The sequence below is a fragment of the Epinephelus fuscoguttatus genome, linkage group LG4 (assembly GCF_011397635.1).
Source record: "Epinephelus fuscoguttatus linkage group LG4, E.fuscoguttatus.final_Chr_v1".
Lineage (NCBI taxonomy): Eukaryota > Metazoa > Chordata > Actinopteri > Perciformes > Serranidae > Epinephelus > Epinephelus fuscoguttatus.
In genome coordinates this window covers 40,559,642-40,587,303 of record NC_064755.1, presented here as the reverse complement: position 1 = coordinate 40,587,303, position 27,662 = coordinate 40,559,642, and the positions used below count along the sequence as shown (strand labels likewise).

General features: G+C 42.0%; 2 protein-coding genes across 3 annotated transcripts in view; one reads left to right on the top strand and one right to left on the bottom strand.

Moving 5' to 3' along the window:
- Positions 1–23,270, top strand: part of LOC125887738 (nuclear factor of activated T-cells, cytoplasmic 3-like) — a 29,162-nt gene extending 5,892 nt beyond the window's left edge. The window contains exons 2-10 of the mRNA XM_049574777.1: positions 1,853–2,540; positions 3,164–3,562; positions 4,981–5,143; positions 8,380–8,579; positions 10,789–10,961; positions 11,272–11,412; positions 11,515–11,570; positions 18,793–19,558; positions 22,543–23,270. Of these exons, the coding sequence (XP_049430734.1) occupies positions 1,853–2,540; positions 3,164–3,562; positions 4,981–5,143; positions 8,380–8,579; positions 10,789–10,961; positions 11,272–11,412; positions 11,515–11,570; positions 18,793–19,558; positions 22,543–22,679 (2,723 nt within the window). The 3' untranslated portion in view covers positions 22,680–23,270. The remainder of the gene's footprint in view (positions 1–1,852; positions 2,541–3,163; positions 3,563–4,980; positions 5,144–8,379; positions 8,580–10,788; positions 10,962–11,271; positions 11,413–11,514; positions 11,571–18,792; positions 19,559–22,542) is intronic.
- Positions 23,271–24,642: 1,372 nt separating this feature from the next.
- On the bottom strand, positions 24,643–27,519 carry pdcd2l (programmed cell death 2-like). Of its 2 annotated transcripts, none has more exons than XM_049574183.1 (2): positions 26,863–27,519; positions 24,643–25,958 (listed from the first exon to the last, which is right to left on the bottom strand). In XM_049574183.1, the coding sequence occupies exons 1-2, from the start codon at positions 27,338–27,340 to the stop codon at positions 25,354–25,356; spliced, it is 1,083 nt and encodes a 360-aa protein (XP_049430140.1). In that variant the 5' UTR covers positions 27,341–27,519; the 3' UTR covers positions 24,643–25,353. The 2 variants fall into 2 exon arrangements, with proteins under 2 accessions (XP_049430140.1, XP_049430139.1); XM_049574182.1 differs by having other exon boundaries at positions 24,643–25,961; positions 26,863–27,518.
- Positions 27,520–27,662: the final 143 nt, after the last annotated feature.

The window sequence follows — 27,662 nt, the reverse complement described above, 5'->3', positions numbered from 1 at the left end:
ACTATTGGCTGCAGCCGTGGTGTCACCCTACAGCTCACAGTATAAGTGCAGACCACTACAGTTTTAAATTACGTCGATAACAGGTGGAGTTAAGAGAATAAACATGGGAAGGAGTCTGCAGCTAACATTATCATTATCAGTCAAGCTACAACTAAAGATTTTTGCCATTATTAACAGTCCAAGTTTAAAGAGATTTAATGCACAGTGATATAAAACAAATAAAAGCAGTGAATTCACACATTTAAGAACCCAATCATATTAAGCATTTTGCTGATAATATCAAGTTATATTCTGTCAGTATACTAATGATCAAATCAACACGTAATTTCTGTGCAAAATGTATTAACTTGATAATAAAAGTGCACAAACAAACGCTGCAGTTTTCACAGTCATCACACAATATAACTGCAGTATAAGAAGAAGAAGGTATAGTTTATCGATCCCCGAGGGAAGATTCACACATGCACATATATATGCATTAAATGAAAAAGATGTCAGTGCGAGGGCGCTGCCTTGGACAGGTCCCCTGAACAGTTGGGGGTTTGGTGCCTTGCTCAAGGGCACTTTGGCAGTGCCCAGGAGACTGACTGGCACCTCTCCACCTACTAGTCCATGTTCCTTATTTGAGTTGAGTCTGAGTTGGTAAAGTGGGTTGGCCATTAATCACAAGGTTGGTGGTTGGATCCCTGAGCTCTTCCCATCCGCCAAATGTTTGGCATCACAAGTTACCAGAGCCCGATGTGGTGCCTTAAAATGGCTTATATTCATTTAAAAACCCGAATTAATTCAACAGTGAGAAATTATAGAGAGACAGATCAGAAGGCAGAAACTGATGCAGCAGATGTTGGCCATATTTAACTTGTCTGTGAAAGACTATGAAGTCATTGGGTATCTTAAGTAGAGTTTGTTCATTGGTCCATTGTTCCTGTATTCTGACTTTTTACCATAGCTTAATTACCTTCATATTATGTATTGTAATACTGCTTGGGCCACCACATGTCCCACTTATTTCAGTAAAATGTTCCTAATTCAAGAGAAGTTATTGAGATTTCATCTTTTTCTCTCTCTAAAAAATATCAGCTTATATCAGTTTTTAATGTGAACATAAACCAGACTTGTGTATTCATGTATGAATATGTACATCTCACTCATGATTTGCTGAGCGTTTTCCAGAACTTTTTTAAGTCTTCCTCAAACATTCACTCATACTCCACAAGACACTCTGAGGATCTTTATTTTCCACATTGTCTGACTTCTCTTAATCAATATTCACTGAAATACAGAGGACCATCTCTTTGGAACAACCTTCTTCCATCTCTACAATCATCATCTACATTATCATTATTCAAAAAGCATCTGAGAAGGACTCTAACTTGCAAAGATTCTCAACAGTTTATTGATTGATTTGTAATTTGTTCATGTTTGTTGTTGTAAATTGCACATCAAAAAAAATCATAAGCCATTTTTGTCTTCTATCCTCTCCTGCACAGTGTTTTAACTTTTAATTTCTTTTTCCTGTATTTTCTATACATGTGTATGCAGATAGTCTAAACTAAACAATAGCCACACATTAGATATCTTGAATTTGCTGTGTGAATTAGTGCCTGAAGTTTTCAGATGTCAGCAGAGGATGTGGTTATTTCAAGCACCTTGGCTATGAAACACTGTGGGAAACCCTGCAATGTTGATTCAACAGTTTATGACCCTGCTGGTTGTATCCACATGATGGATAAGTATTTAATGTCAGATGCAGAACTGAGGCCGCTGTGACATGGCAGTAAAAAACAGCCGTGTTTGCAATGCAAACGATAACGTCTGATTTACATGTTGGGTCATCTCTTCCATCTCTCAGGTCCAGATCTCAATGTGAGGACGCCTCCCACCTCCACTCAGGCTCTGGCTGAGCAGCTCATCAACCAGGAGCTGCAAAGTCATCCTGCATGTTTCCCCTATCAGCATGTTGACTACCAACCCCAGGGGCACCAGTACCAGGCCCAGGGGAACCCCAGAACCTTTGACTGCCCGAGTATCCAGATCACCTCCATTGCTCCGAACAATCATGTGGAGCTGGGCAGTAGCCAGGAAGCTTTGGCGGTGGGCGGGGCAGAGGGGGGTTACCCTGAGCCGTCCTGGTCCAGAGGCCAACTCTACCTGCCTCTGGACCCCTGCTACCGGGACCCAGCGCTCTGCCCAAGCCCCTGCAGCAGCCTGTCCTCCAGGAGCTGGATATCTGACCTCTCCTCCTGCGAGTCCTTCTCCCACATCTACGACGATGTAGACGGGGAGCTTCGCGATGCTGCCCGCCTCGCCCTGGGGTCCCCTCAGGGGTCACCTCTGGGGTCCCCAGGCTGTGGGGGAGGGGCCTTTGGCGTGGAGCTATGGCAACAACAATACCAACATCCCTCAGCCTTTAGTCCAGCGCTGTCTCCCCATCAGTCACCTCGCCAGTCACCTCGCCAGTCACCCCGCCAGTCACCCTGCCCCTCCCCTCGCACCAGTGTCACAGAGGACAACTGGCTGAACCGCCGGCCCACCTCCAGGTACATGTCATCAGGGTTCACAGATGTCTCATTAGTAACATTATTTATTTATTTATTTAGGGAGTCTCATTGGGATCAAGATTTGTTTTTCAAGACCCTGTGGACCTTTTTCTCCCTGGGTTTTGCCTCTCAGGCTACCCACTGACATCATTGTGTTTGAACCTACGCCCATATGCACCCAGCATACAAAAACAACACACACAAAGCCAGACAGCCAACAAAAAGCTTTAAAATCTGATTAAATGAATCTAGTTTGAGGGCAGTGCAGCCTGAAAACCACTTCTACCATGCTTGGTGTGTACATACGAAACATGTGAATAGTTATTGGGCGATGTTTTTGTTGTTATATTTTTGAAATGTGATAAAGATACGACAGCAGAGCTTTAAAGAGTAATATCATGAGACAGTTATTCCCTCTTGTCAGTAAGGAAGTCTATCCAGCAGAGAGAGTTTTTTTTTAAATTTGTCATTAGTTTAGACAAACAAACAGCTTTTTTAAATTTAAGACAAGAAACCTAGTTTCCTTTGTGTGTGTGTGGGGGGGGGGGGGTCAAATGTATGAATCTTGATTCAACCCTGACACTTGTAAAATCCCTCAAATTCCGACCACACTTCTTTCTCAGGCCATCATCCAGACCGACGTCCCCGTGCGGGAAGAGACGCCACTCCAGCAATGACCCCCGCGCCCGCTCACCCTCCCCTCACCACTCCCCCAGCCCCACGCCAGGCGCCTCTCCACGGGGCAGCGTGACAGATGAAACCTGGGTGGGAAGCCCCGCCACTGCCCTGGGGCCCCTCCTGATGTCTGGATACCAGGAGCTGGACGTCCCCTCCAAGACCAGGAGGACGTCGGGGACCCAGCTTGGCCTCCTGGCCGGTCAAGGAGACCCCGGGTTGGAGCAATTTTTGGATTCTCCTGGGGAGGAGGGACGTGAACAGGACGGCCTGGCTGATCTCTTCCTTCAGGTGCCCTCCCACTTCAGCTGGAACAAACCCAAACCTGGGAACCCTCCTCTGTTCAGGTGGGCACTATGATAATACAGGTGTTGCTACTTTTAAACGTGCTAGTTCTCTGAACATTAGGCAGCATTCCTTTGTGTACTTTTATCTTGTTTTTAATGCTTAAATGTAAATGTAAAATGCTTAAATGAGTCAGATAAGGAGGTTGACACCACTCTCATATCCACTCTCATATACATTGGTTAACTTAGCTTAGCACAAAGACCGGAAACGGGGAAACAGCTAGCCTGGCCCTGTCCGAAGTGGGCTTGTGCTGATTGGTGATAGGATTGTATATCTGTGATTGAAGGGATGATTGGCAAATACTTTTTCTTACGTCAATATTTAGATGATTTTTTAACTAATTTACTATCACTAAGACGTTTTCAAAACAGTCTGCACCCTACTGTGCATTTAGAGATGTTTCTGGTGGAGCAGCATGTCGTCCTGCTGAGATCCATTAAAAAAACATGAGTGACGGGTAAATTTTAATCACTCAATTACAAACCATTTTTTCATCTTGTTTCCACAGATCTGACACTCTTTTTTCTGATTGCCTGTGCACCAAATTTTGTTCTGCGTCCATAAGAGTATTTAACGCTATGGATTGTGATATTAAAATTAAGTTAATAATGTTAAAGAGAACATAATGCTGTGATATTGTTGCGCCAAGCACAGAAACACAGGCATTTAAAAGGGAGCCACTGTTTTAATATAGTAGATATTGCTAGTGAATAGATTGCTTTAATATTTAGATATTTTCAATCAAATGTTCACACTCTTTTTTAAACGTTACACACATAATTTTAACTTCAATGTAACTCCCTCCACCCCTTCCTGTTCCTGCCACGCCTTGGCGAGTCAACTGCCTATCAGTAATAGTGAGTAACCACGATTATAGGACATGAAAATAGAAACACTTGCCCAACCCATAGTCCAAAGTCACAGGTAACAAAATCCCCCTACCAGCACTTCTAAACCTCACTGAATAACAGATTTTATCTCGTTTGCTTAATTCGTATAAAAACAGAAGTGAAACGACAATTTACAGTTTTACTTCCGTTATGTGATGACTATTTCTTAGCTGCACTTGTTGCCTGGCAAATGATCTGCCGTGTTATTTAGTGAGTTTTACAGGTATTGGTAGCTGCATGTTTGATCTTTGGACAAAGTCGGGCTCTTTATGCTAAGCTAACAGGCTTTTACTGTACAGACATTAGATTGATATCGACCTTCTCATCAAAGTCAAGCATATTTCCCATGGTGTCTTGCTTTCAACTTCCTCTGACTTGGACAATGTTTCATTTCCTATTTCAATCCTCAAGAAGCTTTTTTTGGGATCCCTTAAACTCCCTTCAGAGAGCCACCACTTTGAGGGATAGTGTAAGCTCTGGTGTCATGCAATGATTGATCAGTGTGTGTCTGTTGTCTCTGCCTTCAGGACCTCGTCGCCCCCTCCTCTGGACTGGCCTCTGCCTAACCAGTTTGACCAGTGTGAGCTAAAAGTGGAGGTCCAGCCTAGGTCCTACCACAGGGCGCATTACGAGACGGAGGGCAGCAGAGGGTCCATTAAGGCAGCTACCACAGGACATCCTGTCATCAAGGTAAGTCCTTATTTCTTCTTCACACTTAATTTGTGCATGATTTAAAAGGATGTTTTGATCCTGCAAAAAGTTGCTTATGTAACTTACAAATAAATTCCATTTAATTCTGACTTCTGTGGTCAGGTCTCTGAGGGAGAGGTTTAAATATCAACGGAGCTTCCTGGGAAAATGATGGTAAACTCACAGGTCATTTATTTGGGAAACACATGACTTGTGACGTTAACACAAACATTAAAGTGCAAGACATGATGTCAAGAAATGTTCTGATGGAGGCATTCATGGCAGCAGGACCATTAAAGGTCACATTTCAAGATATTGAATGCTTACACAAAGAATAAGCAATCCCTTAACCAAACCTTAAAGGGACAGTTCACCCCAAAATAATAAAAAAAAACAACAATTTTTTTTTGTCTTACTGTGTAGGGCTGTTTATCAGTCTAGATAGCTTTGTTTGTATTGAGATATCGGCTGTAGAGATATCTGCCTTCTCTCCAGTATAACAGAACTAGATGACACTCAGCTTGTGGTGCTCAAAGAGCCAGAAAATACATTTGAAAAACTCAACAGCAATGTCTCTTTGCAGAAATCATGACCCAGTGACTCCAGATAATCCACAGACCTTGTTGTGAGCAGTTTGATATAGAAACAATTTTCTTTCTACCGAACTACACCGGCCAACTGTATCAAGACGTAGAAGGAAGCGTACATCTCCTGCTAGCTCACGTAGCACCACTAAGCTAGCTAACGTTACAGCTTAGCCAAGAAGGACGTCATTTATGTTTGCAAGACGCATCCATGAGTAGATGCACACTTCCTTCTGTGCGGTGATACGGTTTGTGGGTGTAGTTTGGTGCAAAGAAAATAGCTCCTACATGAAACAGCTCCCAATAACCACTGTGGATTATGTTGAGTAATTGGGTCATGCTTTCTGGAAAGAGACATTGCTGCTGAGTTTTTTAAATGCCCAGTGCCATGAAGTTTCGTTATACTGGAGAGAAGGCAGACATCTCTACGGCCGGTATCAATTGCTCGTTTTAAGTTAATCATCAAGAAAATCTGCCAAACAGTCTCTGGTCCCAGCTCCTGCAATAGGAGGGTTTTCTACTTTCCTCTGTTTTATATTACTGTGAACTGATTGTGTTTTTGGGTTTAGACAACCATTTACTGATCCACCAGTGGTGTATCAGAGAGCAGCTGAGGTTGTGTTTTGCTGGTGGATCCTGGCAGGCAGGCCGAGGCAAGTAAATCTCCATCAAGGCCTCGTATGTAACGGACACCAGCAGGGCTATTCTGGGTGTCACATTCTCAGGCTGCTGCCGAAGCCAGATGAGCTTCCTGCTGCAACATGTGTAAAAACTCACAGTAAGAGCTGCTGGGTCACACAGGAAACAGAAAATCATGCTGGTGCCTGCAGGGTGAGGATCAAACCTTATTTTACACAGTGATTAAAAAAAAAAAATCCTACCATAAGAATCAATTTTTCACACATTTTTATATTTATTTCTTTGTGTTGTGTCTTTTATTATTTATTTTTGTATGTTTAATTTATTTACTTTTCAATTTTAAAAACTTTCAAAAGCTACTTTAGTTTATTTTTTAATTTTTCTTTAATTTATTTACTTTTATTTGGTTATTATTATTTATTATACAACAATATTTCTTGGTCTCAGCCATTTGCACTTCCAAGTCTGAGGCCATAGTTCTCTGCAGAAAATCGTTGGATTGTCCCCTCTGGGTTGGGAGAGAGTTACTGCCTCAAGTGAAGGAGTTGAAGTATCTCAGGGTCTTGTTCACGAGTGAGGGTAAAATGGAGTGTGAGATGGATCTGTGGTTTGGTGCTGTGTCTGCATCTATATGCTGCGCTGGACCGTCTAGGTGAAGAGGGAGCTGAGCTGGAAGGTGAATCTTTCGATTTACTTGTCCATCTACGTCCCAACTCTCACCTGTGGTCATGAGCTCTGGGTAGTGACCTACAGAATGAGATTGCGGATACAAGCAGCTGAAATGAGTTTCCTCCGTGCGGTGGCTGGGCTCAGCCTGATAGGGTGATAGGGTGAGGAGCACAGACATCCAGAGGGAGCTCAGAGTAGAGCTGCTGCTTCTTTGCATCCAAATGGGTCAGTTGAGGTGGTTTGGGCATCTAATAAGGATCCTCCTGGGTGCCTCCCAGGTGTTCTGGACACGTCCCACTGGTAGGAGGCCCTGGGGCAGACTCAGAACAAGCTGGAGAGATAACACATCTCATCTGGCCTAGGAACGCCTCAGGGTCCCCCAGGAGGAGCTGGAAAGCGTTGCTGAGGAGAGGGGTGCTTTGCTTGGCCTGCTGCCCCCATGGCCCCAGATAAGCAGATGAAAATAAATGGATGGATTTATTGGTCTTATAAATTAGCTGGGGAGCTTTTTAAATAGCAAACGCAAATACATATTCTTTACATTTCTTGATGTAAATAAATCTTTGCCTATTAAGGATGCAGGCAGCCCCGAGACAATAAGTCGTCTTTTTTATTTGTAGTTATTGCGTCATCATGAAACTAGTCAGGGGCAAAAGCACAAATCAACAGTGGTGTCAAAAATAAAAGTTCTACCTTGTAATTATAGCATCACATGAGGCTAACCAGCATGGACTATTTAAAAGTACAGTGAGACATATTAGGAAATAGCTTAATTTCTTTCTCGCTTGTAAAGATTAATTACATGTGTGTGGTCAGTATGAAGCTGTCGTCAGGATGTGGTTAGCTTAGCCTTGCATAAAGATTGGAAACGGGACACAGCTAGTTTGTAAAAATAAAAACACCTAACACCTGTCAAGCTCATGAATTAACACTTTAAATCTCGTGTTGAATTCATACAAAAACAGTTAAATAGATCCAGCAAATCACTCCCTGTGAAACAACTAACATTTGTTTTTACATTTCTGTGTTCTGCTTCCAGTTTTAACGTTCAGACATGCTACCCACATTCTAGCTCTAGCTCCATACTTAGCACAGACATGACAATGATATTGATTCACGAATCAGGCCAGAATATACTGCCAAACTTGCATCCACTTCACTCTGAGTTCAGTCAGAATTGGGCATCTGACATTTGAATTGTGTCACTCTTTCTGTAACTTTTTACACATGTGGACAGAATATGAACATACTCCATCCTTAGGTCTTAACAAGTCTAAGTGACATGACCGTTAAGTAGTTTAGGAGCTGTTCATCAAATGTGTATCGTTGAATTTTTGTCTTCAGTTGATTGGATACAGCGATCAGCCGCTCAGCCTGCAGCTGTTCATTGGCACCGCGGACGACCGCTACCTTCGCCCTCATTCCTTCTACCAGGTCCATCGAGTGACGGGGAAGACGGTTACCACCACCTGCCAGGAGAAAATTATTGGTGGCACAAAAGTCCTGGAGATCCCTCTTCTTCCAGAAAACAGCATGTCTGCCAGGTAACGGGGAAAAGCATAAGAACTAGATTTAGTGTCAGAGTTGACTTTTAAGACATTTAAATCTCTGACGTCTATTTCTGTCAGTGTTCTCTAACTCAAATAATGGTTTTAGTAACAGTAGCAGTATTAACAGAAGTAGCAGTAGTTGAGGTAGTGGCACGAACAGAACTGAGCTTTTCTGACCGAAGCAGCTTTGAGCACATTTCAAAATTGCTCTTTATTGCCAAATCCTTGGAAAAAAAAAAGTTGTTTTAACACTGTTGTTAGAGGAGATTAAACACAGTAACACTTTTTGAAAAGTTTTTAAGAATTACTAATTCTTAAAAGAAAGGGTCCACATAATGTTGAACTTTACATTTAAATGCTACTGCTGTCTTTGCTCATGTTTGTTGCCTTGAGCCTTCAGAGCTGCTTCACACGCTTTAACTTGCCTGATAGGGACTTTGATAATGGGCAGGAAATTGTTGATGTTATTGATAATATTCAGTTGTGGGGTACCACAGGGCTTGATTCTTGGCCCAATCTGGTTTTCATCATAAATACTACCACAGACATCTTTTTTCATCTTTTTTTGTATCTCAACAATATGTACAGGCTGACTGAATAGTTTTCAGATTAAATTTATTTATATTTTAGATTGTTGTCATTCCACTTTGCTAAGGAATTAAAATTAACCCTGAGAAGCAGCTGTGAAGGTTAAAGGGCTAATGGTAAATGACGTAAGTTGTAATTGTAGGGTAGTAGTGTCAGCAGCAGCAGCAGCAGCAGCAGCAGCTATAGTTGTAATCTCAATAAGGTTTTTGTGGTAGAAGTACCAGCAGTAGTAGCAGTAGTACTAATAGAATCAGAATGTGATAGTAGTCCATTAGTGGTAGCATTAGTAATGTTGGTATTAGAACTAAAAATACATAGTGGTGGTAGTATTTTTATGTTTAGTTTCTGCAGAGTTCACGCTTATCCTTAAAAAGACTCAAAAATTCATTGAGCTCCCAAAAAGCTTTAATCGGTATTACAATGTCTTAAATCAATCTTCTAAAAGTTTCAAAAATGCTAAGTTATGGGGTTTCTTATTAATCTTTTCTTCTGATGTTACTTTGTAAAATGTCAAAGTAATTTGTAACGTCTTTCGTAACATTGTTTTTTAAAAATAATTTACTACTCTACTCACTAAGCTAATGACTACCCCAAAGATGGGATTTTCCAAGCAGTGGATAAACTGTCTGGATGTAGAAATTTAGTGAAAATCCATTTTAAGACGTCACCTTAGGTTCTGGGAGATTTTACAGCATTTTTCACTATTTCCTGACATTTGAATGACGAAATGATTAATTGAGAAAATATCGGGGAGACTAATTGACAATGAAAATAAACCTTAGTTGCAGCAAAGTGGCAAACCCCTTGGGCTGAAAAGTGATGCCAACACAGGCGTTCCAAAAATTGCAGTTCTTTGAGCAGCCGCTTGAGGCTGGCTCCAGAATCCAGTCAGCCCGCATAGACCCCCATATTTAAATGCCCAACGTTACAGCAAAAATTAATAAGTTTACATGCTGGTACAAAAACAGTTTCTACAGCTAATTTCCCTCTTCGTGACAAATGTATGGGGGAACTCACCAGTTTACATTTTATGAAGAATTAAAGTCACGTATAATTAAGGGCGGGCCACTTTGAATGACAGGCTGTCTCTCTCCTCCACAACTCCAGCCTCTCACCCAAATATGGTCACTTCTGGCTCCAAAAAACCAACATGGCTATGATCAAAATGCCAGATTTAAGTCTTCAGAATGGGATTTAACAAACCGATAGTTGTTGTCCATGCCAGCTATGTCCATTATTTTTTACAGTCTACGGTTGAAGCCATCTACCAAAAAACTGGACGTTTTAGCATGCAGGCCAAGCTGGCAACTGATGAGATTATTCCAGCCACAGTGAGACTGCTTATCTCCGCCGGTTCTGCGGTTCTTCCGTGCAGCTTGTTTTTCCTGTTTGTTTTGTTTCATCGCTTGCACCATACATTTGCATTATCGCCCTTCACAGTCAGCAGGAATGTGAGTCACCTCTGTATCCTTGTACACGTCAGTGCAGTACGAGATACAAACAAAAGATGGGCTCACTCATATAAACCTTCTTCTGCAACCCTGCTGGTGGTTAACACTCTATATGACACGTTGATAGTAGTAGATAAAGCATGATGTCTTTTTTTTCCCCACAGCATTGACTGTGCCGGCATTCTGAAGCTGCGAAACGCTGACATTGAGCTGAAGAAAGGAGAGATGGATATCGGGAGGAAGAACACGAGGGTGCGAGTTGTGTTCAGGGTCGCCGTCCCTCAGCCGGACGGTCGGATGCTGTGGCTGCAGACGACTTCTAATCCTGTAGAGTGTTGTGAGTTACCTGTAATAATAATATTACATTTAACAAAGAGCAAGAGACAGAAAGGTTTTCTTTTTTAATTCGAAACCAGATTCTAATCGAATAAGCAGAGGAGGAAATTCAGGGGATGTGAGGTTTTGCTTCATGCTTGTGCAAACTTTTGGCAAGCACAGATCATAATCAGTGAGGGTTTTTTTTTTTTTTTTTTTACACAGCTGAGTTAACGTTTCTTCTGTCTCAGAGAATATGCTTCTGCTGTCATGTAACGAAGAAACCACAGATGCATTTAGATACCAAAACAAAAACTGTGGGTTTTTTTTAGCCCAGCGCTCGGGCCAGGAGCTTCCTCAGGTGGAGAGCTTCAGTCCAGCCAGCTGTTCTGTGGACGGAGGAGAGGAGCTGCTCATCACTGGATCCAACATCAACTCACAGTCCAGGGTCGTTTTCATGGAGAAAGGGCCTGGTGAGATCAGTTCACTTCCATTCACTGCACATTAAATATGTTTACATGTGATTTTATTAAAAGTCCTGCTGCCTGAATGACACAAGTGTTGTATCTCTTCAGATGGAAGATCACTGTGGGAAATTGACGCCAGAGTTGTGCCTGATAAAAGCAGTGGAGTAAGTGGAAAAATTATTTTTAAAATAGATTAAACATTAAAATGTGTTTAACACTTGAAGATACCAGTGTTTATTATGGAAGAATATAAAGGCTTAACGTGAGAGGGAAAAACAAGAGGAGGAAAATTTGTTTTATTTTTTTGCATTTGACAATATCAACCAATTATCATTTAGTCATCACATGGAAATTATACAAAGTACAACTTCTGTGAAATGTGATCGCATCAGCTGCTTTAACTTATGCACTGTGATTTTTTGCGTCTTCTGACGATGTTGGCTGCTGCTTCATAATTGGCCTTGTTTCCGGATGGTTCAGATAACCCATGGTTTGTGGTTATGGAATGATTATATGTCCACACATCCCCACCTCAACATGACGATCTGAAAAACCAAAATAAAATACTTCAAAAAAAACAAAACAAAACCAAAAAACAAGACGATCCGCATGGTCAATGTTCCTGAACACAACAGTGCAGATTTCCACAGCAGGACCAGCCGACACACCAGTCCATATTCACCGTAAAACACACACCTCCTCTCCTGCTCTCACCACAGTCCTCTGCTCTGTCTGATCACAGCATAGCAAAAGAATCACTGGGTTGAGTGGCGCTGTCCGGGCTTTTAGCCAAGTTCCGGTGAATTAAACGATATTCAGTTCCTGTTGGAAACTGATGCAACATGAAGGAAGCCCAGTTTATTTCCAACGCCTGTTCAGTGGCTAGCAGGAAGCTAGTTCAGCTTGTGTCCATTCCTCTCCATCTTTTTCTAGATGTTTACTGATGTTAATAATTGAAAACATCAACCTGGCTAGCTAACTGGAAGTCAGCCAAAGGAAAGTTTACAGACTGTAGAGTCTTCCTGATGTTGACCTGCAGACACACGCCACCACCGTCCAAATCCAACCACAAAAAGCACCACCAGCACCTGCAAAAACAGACATAAGAGCCTAAATTTAGCATCAGTTTGGCAGAGCTGACAGAGAGACATGTGTGAGTGTCTGACTGAGAGTCGAAATGTCAAGAATAAAGTCAAACTTTTAGTGTCAGTGCCAGGCGTAAGAAAAAATAAATCAGTGGAAGATTTATGCTTTTGCATTTCAAGAATAAAGTCCAAATGTTAAGAGTAAAGTTGAAACACTGACTCAAGAATAAAGATGAAATGTCAAGAATAAAGTCAGCTCCTTTGGTCAGATCTGGTCTGATCAGATTGTGTCTTGTGGTACAACATTTCCTCTCTATATTGCACACGTGTAGTTTGCACAAATGTAGCCATCTCTCCAAGGTTTGTGCGGTTTCTCTTTCTGAACGAACACATCTGAAGTGCAATTTCGAAAAGGAGGCAGCCATCTGCACTCAGCTGGCAGTTTAATTGTTCTCCTCCTGATTCATTTTTACTTTTGGCTGGCACTGACACTGAAGTTCGATTTTATTCTCAACATTTCAGCTTTATAAATTTATTCTTGTAATGCAAAATTAGGAAAAAAAATTCTTCCTCTTCTTATTTTTTTCCTTATCTATGGTGCTGATAATCTTCTGTAGTTCACATATAACATTAATATGATAATTAAAAAAAGAAAAAAGTTTTTTTGTGATTCCTGTGACAAAATTGTGATGTGGGGGATACACGACATATGAGGATAATAAAGTATCACATTTGTCAGACATGAAATATATAACTCTAAAATGTAAAAGATAAATTTAAAAACATCATCATACATTTCTGTGGTTTAACAGGGAAGACAGGTTATGAGCAACACTTGTTCCCAGTCCTCTGGCTGCAGCATTTGTTACCAGACTGGGAGTAAATATAATTTGGCAAAAAAAAAATCTGAAATAATTACAGAACTGAAAAGGATTTTTTCCCCATAAATACTTTGACTTTAGTGCACTCTGTCTGTGCTTGTTTCGTCATCCCTCCCGATCTGTCCCACAGCAACAGGATACTGATGTTACAGTTACGTGTTCAACCAGCCAGCTAACATGTGAAAAACAAAAACCCAGAGTCTTTCTCCAGAGGAGGCAGGGGAAATAACAGTTACCCATCATGTGTGTTTGTTCACAACATCCAAGTGTATGATCTAATTAAAGCCGTACCGTTATTTTGGTCGTAATACCACAGAGAGAAATATTTCCCTCAGGAGATGGTGGAGACCAAACAGCTTAAAGTGGAGATAGAGAGGTAAACTTATAACTGTTACACCTGGAGTGACATCAGGGAGAGTCACATAGTGTTTCCTAAGCCAGCTACATCACAGACACAAAACAGCTGTCAAGACTGGACACCTGTCAGTGGGTACGTTTACATGCACACTAATATATAAACGTTTGGATTTTCTGAATTACTCTGACTGTAGTCCGTGCCACCTCTCCAATTTTTCCTTAAATTCTTAGATGTACTTGTGAGACCTCCACCTCCTCCTGTCCTCCTGCATTTGTCACCATGGAGGGCTTGGCTTGAGCAATGTGTTTTTTGGTTCCATTTTTGTGCCAGACATTTCCTTTTAATTTTAGTTACTGCATGTTCCACTGCTGACACGGCATTTATAGCATCACAAATATTTTTCCGTTGCTGGGTTTTTGATTTTCCTATAACGCCAGCTCTGACTCTGGAAAAAAAAAAATCACATGTTTACTTTTAAGTTGATTTAACAGGATGGTGATGTCACTTCTGCAGAAGTTCTGCTTCCTCTTACAGCCTTTTTTGGTGGCATCTTTAAAATTGTTGGGCATGTGTGAGAGTGTTTGCACAGCACCTGCCCTTTTAGATGTTCAGCGGGTGTTACTTATGCTTAAAAACAATCAGCCACATGCCTCTAATTTAGAATCCAGTTGGTTTCATCATCCACCACATCTGGGTAAGAGCAGATTTAGATGGTTAAGAACAGTCAACATCATCAGCTCAACCAAAACAGGCAAAGGATATTTAAGTTTTCCATGGTAGCTATCGGCAGCTATCCCCAGTTTCCAAAGAGTATCAGTGTAAGTTCTTTGCAGTTACTATTTCCAGTAGTGGCAATGGCGGACAGTGGAACAACTGAAGTGGGAAACAAAAAGCAGTACATCCTGTGTCCGGCTCTGAGAAAAAGAAAAGTGATCGGGTCGTCTTTGTGGTGGCAGCACTAACAATAATACCACTTGGAAATGCTGACGGGCAGGGAAAGTTGTCTGTTTCCACTTTAAATTAGAGTGGACACAAACAGTGGGAAATTTACTCAAGTACTGTACTAGAGTATAATTTCAAGGTACTTGTACTTTACTTGAGTATTGTCAGTGTGCTTCTTTATACTTCACTACATTTATTTAACAGATGTGGTTACTTTTCTGATAGTCTGAGTGGGCGGAAGTTCGCTGCATAGATCAGCCTCTCATTGGGCGGAACGAGCCACCTGCTGAAGTCCCGCCCTACCACCTCCGGTTGCAGTTTTCAACACGTCCTTTACTAACTTTTGCAGTGTTTGATCTTTTGGGGATGTAGCCATTTTTCTGCCATGGTTTGCGTCCTGTAGGCGATATTTTTGTGGGAGTGTTACACCAAAACCTGTTTCCCCGCGGCAATATTTTTGCAAGCGCACCGTTGCTGTGGCACCGCCCAGAACGATTGTGATTGGTTGAAAGAAATACAAGCAGCCGGGGCGTTTTTTTCTCCAATCTTAAAGTGAGAGTCGGCCCAGCCGGACCTTTCTTTTCTTGAGAAAGGTCTGGTGAGCGAGACTACTTTTCCTCATACCCTCATACCCTCATACAACATTTAATAACTGGTATGTAACACACTATAATGTGGTTGTAAGGAGCTTTAAACACATTTGAATTGTTTATTAATGTGCAGTATTGGTCAGAAATGACTAACGTAAAACTTCATTTAATAGTCCGGGCTATTATTTGCTTAAATCATTGTGTTTCGGTGGCTTAGTGGTAGAGCAGGCGCCCCGTGTACAAGGCTGTTGCCGCGGCGGCCCGAGTTCGACTCCAGCCCGTGGCCCTTTGCTGCATGTCTCTCCCTCTCTCTCTCCCCCTTTCACACTTATCTGTCCTATCCATTAAAGGCTGAAAATGCCCCAAAAAATATCTTAAAAAACCCCAAACAAAAACAAAAAAAAACCACTGAATCAACAGGTCTATATTTTTGACAGGCCTTTAAATCCTTTCACACAAAACTGTTGCTCAGCAAAGATGGGAAATAAAATCAAAAGTATGTATTTGAACCAGTATTAATATTACTTGTTTAAAATTTCATTCAGTTATTCATTCATTTCATTTGATCTAGCGCTGACAGATGGCACTCAGCATACTGACACAGCACCACTTTCTCCTGTTAAAACAATACTCACAACTTGAATTAATTTTATTGAAAAGCCCTTTTGATTATTTTGATCTGAGGATAACTATGGACCAAAGGAATATGAATAACTAACTGGGTAATTGAGGAATGGACACATGATTTTTTTTTTTTTTTTTTCCATCGAAAGAGCTTCTGAAATGAACTGCTTGGCAACGAGACCAGGCGTCTAGTTGAGACAGGCGTTAATTTGTCAAAATGTGTGGCCAAACCAGGCCAGTAAAAGGGACTTGGCTTTTGATTGAAGTTTCACAGTAGTTGTATTGGTACTTTTATAAGTAAAGGATGTGGATAGTTTTTTCGCTGCTGCCACCAGGATGAAAAATGTTGCTCCAGGTCTACTCGATGTTTAATTAGGCAACTGTTTGCTCACATGTTTGCCCCAACAACAAGGGAACGACAGGTGTTGTGTCTTTATCAAATTATTGTGGAGTTCTTTTGGCCTCAAGTGGCCAAAAATTAATTATTGCAGCTTTAATGCAGCTTTGTTTACTTACACTTGTACTGTGTGTTATGTGTTATGTAATGAGCCGAGGGAGTCGAGGAGGCTCACTGTGCACTCTGGATCAAACTTCCCCATTTTAAAGGGTCGACCTTGCAGAAATTCACTCTAGTTTTTGGAGCATTTAAACATCACTTAAGATGGTGACGAGGATTCCATTGAGAGGAAGTCAATGAGAGCTTTTTGAAACCACAAAGTGTCTGGGTGTTTAGAGAGTAGGATGATTCAGGAGTCACCATGACATCATTGATTATAGTTCGTTGGTGAAGGGTTTCCTTGGAAGAGAGTGAGACTCTTTGATTCTTTTTGTTTCATTTCCTTCAAAGTAATGGAAAATGCTTTAATGTTACATTTTGTCCATGAATGTCTTGTTCTCCTTTTGTAATCGAGCAGATGTTGCAATGCCACAAATTACGCTTTTGTTTGTTTGTATGTTGAAATCAACACTTCTGGCTTCCTCAGAAACATTTTGATGATGCATCTTCATTGTTGCATAGAATTGCAGTGGGGTGAGGGGTGTAGCCTGCTTTGGGTATCCAGTATAAATTTGTCATCAGCTTAAAAAGAGTACTGGTATTTAAATGAAGTGTGTAAAGTGTGTAGGATTTAGGGGGAAATATTGGCGAAAATGCAATATAATATACTACAATGTTTTCTTTAGTGTTTAATCACCTGGAAAATAAGAATTGTCGTGTTTTTGGTAACCTTAGCATGAGCTGCTTATATTGACATAGGGAGCGGGTCCTCGTCTACAGAGATCGGCACGTTAATTTTTTGTTTATTTAACCCATATTTAACCAGGTATGTCTCTTTTCAGGGAAGACCTGGCCAAGACAGCAGCATACAAAAAAGTTACAGCCAAACAACACAGTTCACGTAGTTGTAACTCTTTCTGAAGGTTATTCCAAGTGAGAGGAGCAGAGCACATAAAAGCTTTCTTTCCCAGCTCAGTCCGTGCACGAGGAACAGACAACAAAACTAAGTCTTGAGATCTCAGACAGCAGCTACAGTCAGATCTCTGTTCAGTCAAAGTACAAATGTACGAAGGAAGTTTACCAAGTATGGCTCTATAAATGAACAAATACCAAGACTGAGCCTACGATAGGTCAAAGATGGCCCACCAGCCCTGGAATAAAGCGTACAGTGGTGAGTGAGAGGTTTACAATTTGTAACAAATCTCAGTGCACTATGATATGAAATATCTAATGTGCAAACAATGTGCAGATGCTTTCATGTTCAACACATCACCATAATCCAGAACCAGTAAAAACGTAGCAGCAACCAGTCTTTTTCTGGCCTCAAACAAGAAACGTGACTTGTTTCTGAAGTAAAACCCAAACTTCAGCCTCAGCTTTTTAAAAAGATTACCAAACTGAGGTTGATAACTGCCATGTTTCTATAGTAGCCCAGAATAGACTAACCAAACACGGGCTCTAGATATGGCTATTCACTCAGTGAGCAGCATTTTATTCAGTGCTTTTACCGGTTTAGTCACCTCGTTTGTTTGTTTTGGAGAGGAAGAGACCTCTGCAGATAATTTGGCTCCCGGTAAAAAACTCATACCTTACCAAAACAGTATGCACATTATGCAGTACACTGATGTATGTATTGTCTAGTTTATTTATTTTGAGATTTATTTAATAGTCACATTTATTTCATAGGCATATTTATTTATTTACTTAATACTGACTTAAATGGCATTCAATATTCCAGAAGTGCTGCAGTGTGTCTGTAACATGGTCTGCTAGGTTCTGCTTTTTTGCTTTGTTTTCTGTAGTATTTAATCTAGTGCAGTCAGGACCACTTTAGTCAAAGAAAACTTAATTTCAATTTGCAGTATTATACTTGGCGATATGGCTCTGTTCTGGGGCCTCTCTGCCTTTCTGAGGCCTACGCAGAAACCTGAGGCGGAGGGAGCACACTTCCCTGCCCTTCCATGTGCCTACATGGAAAGCCTAAGGCAGAGAGAGCAGTACAAAGACCCCGGGAACAGAGCAGCATCAATGACAAACAGAAATGCCATTGATAAGTCAGACACAGCTTGAAAAGGAGGAGCTGGGGTGGAGGTGGGTTGCAAAGCAGCTTGCAGAGGAAGCAGCAACAGTAGGCAGGCCAGAGCCGTTTAAATAGGGCGCCCTGAATGAGATTCAACAATTGGTTGCATAGAAAGGAATCATGAGATCTACCAGCTGACTCCCTTCCATCAGTTGATTGGGCTGTCTGAGATCAGCTGATGTAGCCAGGATGTAAGCTGAACTTGACATCGTGCCCTGCCTGAACTAATGCTGTGCTCATTAAGAAAAATCCTCTGAGGCATGTTGTGATTTGTGATATTTGGCTTTATAAATGAAATTGAATTGACTTCTGCATGCTCCTGTGTTTCAGTTCAGCATCGTGGTGGAGGTTCCTCCCTACGATAAGAAGACGACAGATCCAGTCCAAGTCCAGTTCTACGTCTCAAACGGGAAGAGAAAAAGAAGTCTAACACAGACCTTCACCTACCTGCCTGGAGTCAGACGTCACCTCCTTGCGGCTATAGTCAAACAGGAGCCCTGGGAGACAGGACACATCTCCCACAATCCACCTGGCTTCCATCAGCTGCCCTCCCGTGACCGAGTGCTCGGCCCGGACGTGGTTTACTACGATTCCTGCGACATCCCAGTGCATTGTGGTCCTCCTTCCCAGAGCGTGCCTCATCTTCATCACCCCCCTCCCTCGTCTGTCCCCCTTCAGACCTCCTTAATGTTTCCTCACTCCTCCTCCTTCCCTCCTCCGGCCTCCTCCTCCTCCTCCTCCTCCTCCTCAGTCCCCCTTCAGACCTTGATTCCTCTTCAGACCTTCACCCTCCCTCCTCAGATCTCCTCCCTCCCTCCCCAGTCTTCCTCAATCCCTCCTCAAATCTCCGCGCTGCCTCCCCAGGCCTCCTCGCTGCCCCTTCAGACCTACTCCATCCCCCCTCCCACCTCCTCCGGTGGACCTCAGAGGGAACACTCCCCATCTCTGACCACCAGAAGAGCCTTTGTGACCCCTGCTGACCCCCAGAAGGACTCTCTGCTCTCAAGGCCAGGAGAGGCGCTGAGCATCAAGCAGGAGCCAGAGGACCAGCAGAATCTGGGATCCTTGGGCCTCCAGGAGATCACGTTGGATGACGGTATGAAGTATTCATTAACTAACAATCACTGTATGCTTGAGAAGTGGCTCTGAAAAGTTTGTAGCCTGCTAGCAACCACCACCGATGATAACAGAAAGATGACACGCGGCCAGACGCTGATATCTGTAGCAAGCTTATGTAACATAAAGCTAATTTAAAACTGGTATTCATGGCAGAGTCTCTCGTTGTCTAAGTTAATCAAACAAACACACTGTAGGACAGTTTACAGGAGGCTACTGTGTGTGATAATTTTCCAATCAGACTTAAATGCACCATCTGCAAATGTAATACCCACAGCACATTTATGGTAAATTAAAACAATGTATGACCATAATTTGCTTGATTTTATTTCAGGACCTTTTAAGTGACATTTAAAGAGCAGGACTTTTACCTCAACATCTAAAAAAATAAAAGTTTTCCACTAAATTTTACTTAGTTTTGATGCGGACACCTTTACATCACAAGCTGTACCTGTAAACCTAACACACCCTGAACGCCACGTGAGATGGTTTTGTTCATCCATCTGTGGCAAACTTTTACTAACACATATTAAGAGAAATCAGACTTGTGACCTCTGTTCCTGAGCTTCAGATTCAGATCTCATATAATCCAAATGTTCGCTGTGTATTCGCTGTTAATTTCTGCTGTGCAGCTGTGTGAGGTGTGTGTATGTGTCCGTCTGTCCACACTGGCTCTGTGATGTTGGTTATTTATATGTCGGGGCCCCTGTGTGTGTGTGTGTGTGTGTGAATACTGTGCTTCTCTCTGATCTGGGTTAATAATAGCTGTGTCTGCCTGTTGCTGCTCTGAATGATGCAGATGGGGGTTAAATTTGTTGCTGCGCCGCAGTTGGCGGATAGCAGCTGTCGTCAGCCCCCCCACCCACCCACCCTTCCCGCCTTTCAGCTTGACTTTGACCCCGGCAGCCTGATCTGATGCTGCTGGACAAACGGCTTCACACACTGAGGCTGCTCAGATTGAAACACCTGTAAAACCACAGTAATGATTATCACTGCTTGTGCTGGACAGTAGGTCCAGGTGCTTGATGCTGGAGGGGAGGGGAGGCAGGACGGTGGCAGCTTCTGTAGAGGTTTATGTGGTGAGGGAGTTTGAATTGAATCTAAATGTATTTTCACAGTCTGGATCCGTGCATGCAGATGAAGTTTTATGTAACGTGCAGCATGTTGTTGTGTTGGTTTTGCTTCATGAGCGTCAGGTTTCACAGCAGTGCTATGTATAGACTGAACGGAGCAGAGATGGAGCCATTTGCTGCCGTACAAACACACTCAGCAGAGCAGCTTTATTGCTGCTACAAGTAATAATAAACTCACTCATTTCTCACCTGCACTGAGAGCCCGGCCTGCACAGCATGGCTCACAAACCAAAGTGCTGCTTTATGGTGTTGAATCAATTTGTAGTAATTAGTGGATGAGTTAGTAATTACAAGAACGTGTTGCTAAAGTTAGTTTATCTCTTTTACACACAAACCTCTCGAGGTAAATTTAAAGCGTCATCACGGCTCGTCTGTAGTGAAGGACTACAGTAAATGAATGTTTAAAGCTACAGCTGCTCCCTCCTGTGGCTGAGCTGCAGAACAAACCCCAGTTTTCTTTTCCTGCATCAGCTCACAGCATGTTGTTTAATATAATTTCTGATGGTGATCTGAGCAAAAAACATCTTTCATATTATTTTCTGTGGAATATGTGTGTCTATGACACGAAGGATGAAACATGAACATCTAAATGATTTGTGGATTAAAACACTCAAGTGAGCAGTTGCTTATCAGTTACTTTGTTTTTTCCTAATTAAACATTCATTTTGTAAAATGTCAAGTGCTTCGCAAAGTTCCAGAATCCAAAATGATGGCTTTTAAAGTGTTTGTTTAGTTTGACCAACATTTGTAAAACAATTTTTGCAGTATTGTCTCAACCATAAATTCTCATTTAAAAGGTTTTTTAAACGCCTCTACACCAGTGAGAGTCGTGTCCGTCCGTCTGTCCCATTCCCATGAACGCAATATCTCAAGAACACCTGGAGGGAATTTGGCACAAACGTCCACATGGACTCAAGAATTAATTGATTAGATGTTGGTGGTCGAAGGTCAAAGGTCACTGTGACCTCACAAAACATGAAGGAACATCTGGATGTTTTTGGCCATAACTTCATTTAATTAATTTTAATTTATTTTTTTTTAACTTTCTGAAACTTAAAGAATTCCTACACTAATTATGGCAAAATTTCGCACAGATGTGTAATAGGATGAAATGATGACATCAGAGGTCAAAGGTCAACTTCACTGTGACATCATAATGTTTTTTCTTGCCATGATTCAGTGTTACATCTAGGAAGAGGAGACATTTGGTCAGATACTGAATTGGTGATAATAATCTTTGGTGTCCATCTTGAAACTGTGCTGATTGTATAGATCTTCTGTGTTTTCGGGTTTAAGATGTGTGTGAAGCATCAGTGTTTTCACAGACATGGATGTAAACTGTAACTGCAACATGAACGGTTCACGGAGGCATACAACTGCAAGTCAAGATATGCCACGGTGGTGCAGTGGTTAGCATCATTGTCTCACAACAAGAGGGGGGAGCCCCTCTGTGCGGTTTGCATGTTCTCCCTGTGTCAGCGCGGGTTTCCTCCAGGTGCTCCAGCTTCCTCTCACAGTCCAAACACATGCAGGGTAATTGGTGACTCTAAATTGTCCGTAGGTGTGAATGGTTGTCTGTCTCTGTGTGTCATGTCCATATCTGGTCTGTTTGTTTTGGAGAGCTGAAGACCTCTGTGGAAAACTCAGCTCCTGATAAAAACCTCCTGAAAAACAAACACTGAGAGAATACTAACCAGAAGAAGTTTTAGCTCCCTAAACCTGACACACTGTTCCTTTTAAAAATTGTTAACAGATGTTGTACAAACTTAAAAAAAATCTTTACTGCTAAAGGTTATAAATAATTGTGTCTCTGTCTTTTCTGTTTTTGTAGTGAATGAGATCATCGACAGGGACATCGGCAGTCTGAGCAGCAGTGCCCAGCCCGACCAGTTTGACCAGTACCACCAGTATGACTGGGAGCACAAGTCCAGTGATGCTGCCTTACCGTTCTGCGGAGGCCCTCAGTAGTTGCACTGCTCCCTCAGGAGGTGACTGCAGCGCTTCTTTCTTTTGGGACAAAAACAAACCGACGGTCATGTTAGCACAAAGTGCACCAAGCTGACCTTCAAGTGCCTGAAAACCACTCAGCAGCCTCCGACGAGTCGGCATGCTCGTCTCATCAGGGTACCACATCAGATTACTGTTTCCTCGTCTGTCTCAGGAATTTTAGTGCCGGCTCGTACCTCGCTGACACACCAAAGATGTTTTTAGCTTTCCACAACCGAACGGTAGAATACGACAACAAAAGGGCTGTAATTCAACTTTTACATAATCAGAACAGTCAGTGATGTCATCGCAGAAGCTGAAGAAAATCCTGTCATTATTTATTGGCTCATTAATTAAGAAATCTATTTTTGATACTCTGGATCTGATCCAGTAAAAATACGTCCTTCAGCTGATCATTTACATTTTTATAGCTTGGTTTTGCTCTCTGTACGGTTTACATTTCCTTCTCTGAATAACGTTAATGCTGTTCAACCTGAACTGTTTTGGTGTGAAGCTTAAGACACTGAATTATAGAGATGTATCATAAGGTTGAAGTAAAAAGAAAAGAAAATACTGGCTGCTCTGTGTTTTGATAAATGTGATGAGTGTGGGTTTTAAAACACTTTATTCTGGGTCTCGATGCAGGATTTTAGAACCACAGTCTCCTCGTGTTCAGTACAGAAGCCGAGGACGGCGTGCTTACAATTATGTTTTTATATCTTCTTCTATCTCAAGATCACAGGGTAATTATTTTGTTAGAGAAAACAAAGGCGTGTCCTCTTATTAGGATACTTTAAATGTTTATCAGAGATCAGAAGTGTCCAGCCAGCATGCATAGATGCCGTCTAGACGACTGACAATGTCAGATCAAAGAGCACACATTATTATAATCAGTTATGAATCCTCCCTGAGCAAACTGGTGCAGTTTCTTTCAAAAACATGGGAGAAAAAGGGGAATGAGCAGCTTGGTAAGAAATGTCCCACAAATTGAAAAAAAAAAAGAAAAAAATTAGATTTAGAAAATTATTTTTTAAAAGCTGGGTGAAAAAAAATATTTTTATAGTTATCATTATTATATATTTTTTAATTATGTTACAGAATTATTATAATTTAAGCTCTTTTCCGGGTTATATCCTTGTTTTTTAATTTTTACGTTTTTCTTAAACAAAATTTCATGTTTTCATTTTTCTCTTTCTCTCTCTTTTTTTTTTAAATTATTTCCTGTTTTTTTGTGTTTTTTTTAAAAACAAATTTTCTTGTTTTTGTTTATCTTTTCACTAATTTCTTTTTTTTAAGATTTTTTGGGGCGGCATTTTGCTTTTAATGGACAGGACAGCCAAGTGTGAAAGGGGGGAGAGAGAGAGGGGATGACATGCAGCAAAGGGCCACAGGCTGGACTCGAATTCGGGCCACCAACACCCCATCTTTTCACTAATTTCTTGCTCATTTTTGGGGTAATTTCTTCTTTTATTGCTTATTGCTCTCTTCCCATGTTTTTGAAAGAAACCTAGACAGTTTGCGCTCGGTTTCAAAGGGTTAATCATGATCACAATTTTTGCTTTCCACAGTTAAATGAACATTAACGACTGAGATACTGACGCCTCCTGAATTGCCAGCCTCCACTTTTGAAGAGCTGTGTATTTCAGATTTATGAGAACAAATCATATGTGCATGAGACTTGTGTGTGTGCTGCACAGCAACACAACTAACTTGTTCATCCACCTGAATCTGCAGTACAACGAATACATGAAGGCCAAGAGGAATAACGACACTAACGTTACCTCACTGAATCCCTGTCTTTACCCAGCGTCAACTCAGACATCAGTGACAGCGACTTAATAATCAATATGATCATTATAAAGGTGGTGTTCGATTTTGGCCACAATCCTGCAGCGCTGTAGTAATTTTTAAGGCTGAAATCAAGTTTGATCCAATGACAAATGACACTTATTTTCAAGTCCTCCATATTTATTTTGTCATCTTCAGAGAATACAAGTCATTTTCTCATGAAAAGTGATCGCTGTCTCGAGAAATAGACGTAATTTAACCAGGTATCTTCTGTAAACCAGCTTTGTTATCACAACAGAACAGCAGTGATGACCGCACATTTCCAACATATCATGCAGCAGCACAATTAAGGCACTAGTGACTCTTGGTTCTCAGAGCAATAACATTTCATTACAGCGAGGTCAGAGGTCACAGCAGGTGATATCAGCTAGCTGCAGTAACAATATTAAAGGGTAAATCCACACTAAATCAGACAGGGAGAATGCAGCTGCTGCACAGCTCTACGCAAGTTTTAAAGCCATGCTATAAACACTCAGTATGTGTTCACCTTATAACTGCACCTCACCTCTGTGTGGTGGCAAGAAGATGCCAATGTTCTATTTTACGTTAACTGTTGGGGCCTGTGACACACCATCAGCAGCTCTTTTTGATTTTATGCCTTATTTGGATTCGTTCTCTTAGAGGTGAAGTATTTTCTGAGCTGCGTTCACTGTGGAAAGACCTACTGTAAACTGCAGCAGGAAACAGCAGCATCTGGCTGTAGGCCACACAATCCAGTTGAAATCCTGTGTAAACTCATCTGTTCATTTTTTAAATACTTTTCTGATTTGATGAATGAATCACAGCAACTCATCTTGAACCTGTCCCGTTATTTAAAGAGCAGCTGGTCTGGGTCTGCCTGAACGAAGCAGAACTCCTCCACAGCTGATCCTGATCCTGCCGTCCAGCAGCTGTTTGTGCACGTATAAACCAGCACCGTCCCAAACTCCAGCTCTGCCTCAGCGCTGCCGCCCTCCCTCCGCAGCAGGCTGACCAGAGCCGGCATCAGCTGCAGCTCAAACGTCCTGGATCCCCCACAGGAGCCGCACGCCGACACCACCTGAGCCATGTTGGCCGGCGGCTCAGTGATGAAGAGTGGTTTCCCGCTGCGGCAGTACCGCAGGATCTGCTGAGGACAGAGCGAGATCTTCTTCATGAACCTGGAGAAGACAGCATCTCCGTGTCTGGCACGTGTCTTCTCGTACTTCTCCTCCCCGCCGCCGCCCTCACTGTCCTCCAGCTCTCCTACAGCCACGCCCTCTCTCCTCTCATACTCCCTCAGCAGCTGCTGAGCGTGCCGCAGGTCGTCTTCCTCTCCACCAAGATCTGATTCCTCCTCCACACTGATGAAGAATGAGCGGAGGACAGGAACATCCTCCTGTGTCTCCCCAAGATTTAGATACTGAAGCCGACTGCTGACGTCCATCTCAGCGGCTGCTGCGCAAAAAGATAAAGTAAAGATTAAATTAAGAAAAGTTTCTCTGAAAGCTCTTAAAAATCACAGTTTCTCTTTGGTCTTAGAAAAAAGCAAACTCAGCTGGGGTCCATGGGAGCAGCTGCACTTTCAGATATTTTAGAAACAGTGACATCTTGTGTTAATTAACAATGTGCTTTCCAATTGGGCTGCACCAAATGCAAAAGATCATATCGCTATTATTTCTGACAGATATCATGATTTCAATTTGAGTAGCAGTTTTATTAGGATACTTTTTGCATTTTATTTTCACTGAAAAAACAAAAATGATGATGCTGTGATATTTGCTGGGAGCTGTGATAGAGTTGTCTCAGTATTTGTGTGAGCAGATCGACAATATATTTAATTAGTTTACAAATAAATGAAAAACACTTCTAACACTTCCTAACATTTAAAACATTTGATCAGATATTTGTGAATCCGCTTTTTATTTGTGAATCTCGCAGTTTTTACAATTTCATTTCTGAAATTTGTTTGTGTATTTGCAGGTTTGATTTAAACAGACTGAACGCTGATTTACACAGATTGTATTTCTCCTCACAAAAAATAAAATTGAGACAAATCTATCTCTGCAGCAGGTTAATGGAAGTAATCGTTAGTTGCAGCCCTTAAATGTGGTGAAGTAAAAAGTACCGTATTTTCCTCTGAATAGTGGAATAGAATAACGTGGCAGAGAATGGAAATACTCGAGAGTACAAGTATATCAAACGTGTACTTAAGTGCAATACTTGCTCATATGTGTTTACTAAAAATAATTATAATAACATTTATTGTGTTTTCCAGATGTAGGAAAACAATAATTGTTTGCAACTGCTTGCTGACATTGTAAGTTAATTTAAGTATATTTATATTGTTCAGCCCTACCCTGTGCTTCAGGAGCTGCTGCCTCCTCTTGAACCTGGCTGATCTTCTTCACACCTCCTCCCCATCCATCCTCCTCCTCCTCCTCCATCCCCCAGTCATCAGCGGTGTCACACCAGTCAGTGGCCGACGGAGGAGCCTCCTGAGCCGGGACAGGCCGGCTGGCTGCCGCCGCCTCCTCCAGACACTGAGAGCGGAGCACCTTCCAACTGTCTGACCTGCCGCTGCACTCGGCACCTGGGCACGCGAACAGGTGGAGGTTTCTGTGGTAGGGTGAAGCCTCCAGAGGGCAGTACACCTGAACCACGTGTAATAACGGGGCTCCGCAGCGACTGCAGCGGGGAGACTGCCGGGAGATGACCGGGGACCAGTCCGGGTGACCCCCAACTTTGTTGGTCAGATAAGAGGACCGGTGTCTCTTAGAGTCGAGCTCCCCATCACACAGACCGATCAGAGTTACCTCCTGAGTGGCTGAAGACATCGCTCACATGTTGAAAACACCGACCGGAAGTGAATGTTGGGGTCTGGGGTCCGTCATCAAAATATTGCCGCCGGCCGGGTGGCAGTTTGAGTCATTAAATACATCGGTGTGAATAAAATTGAAGCAAGCAGTAAAATGGCCACTTCACATTTAATTATACACGCAATAAGACTGTAAAATGTGGATTTTATTCGTTAAATTCGTGACATCTAGACTGAGAAGAGTTCCCACCGGAACTTGAAATTCCGGTTAGTTAAAGTAACGGACAAAACAGCGATGTGATATCCGTTTATTAAGATTGTATTCACGAAATATAACAATT

What these genes read in the sequence shown, in the direction of transcription:
- pdcd2l (XM_049574182.1), bottom strand. Translation starts at nt 27,340, where the DNA reads ATGTCTTCAGCCACTCAGGAGGTAACTCTGATCGGTCTGTGTGATGGG. An exon ending in AGCAGCTCCTGAAGCACAGG is followed by an intron (nt 25,962 to 26,862) that starts GTAGGGCTGAAC and finishes CTTTTTGCGCAG; the next exon opens with CAGCCGCTGAGATGGACGTC.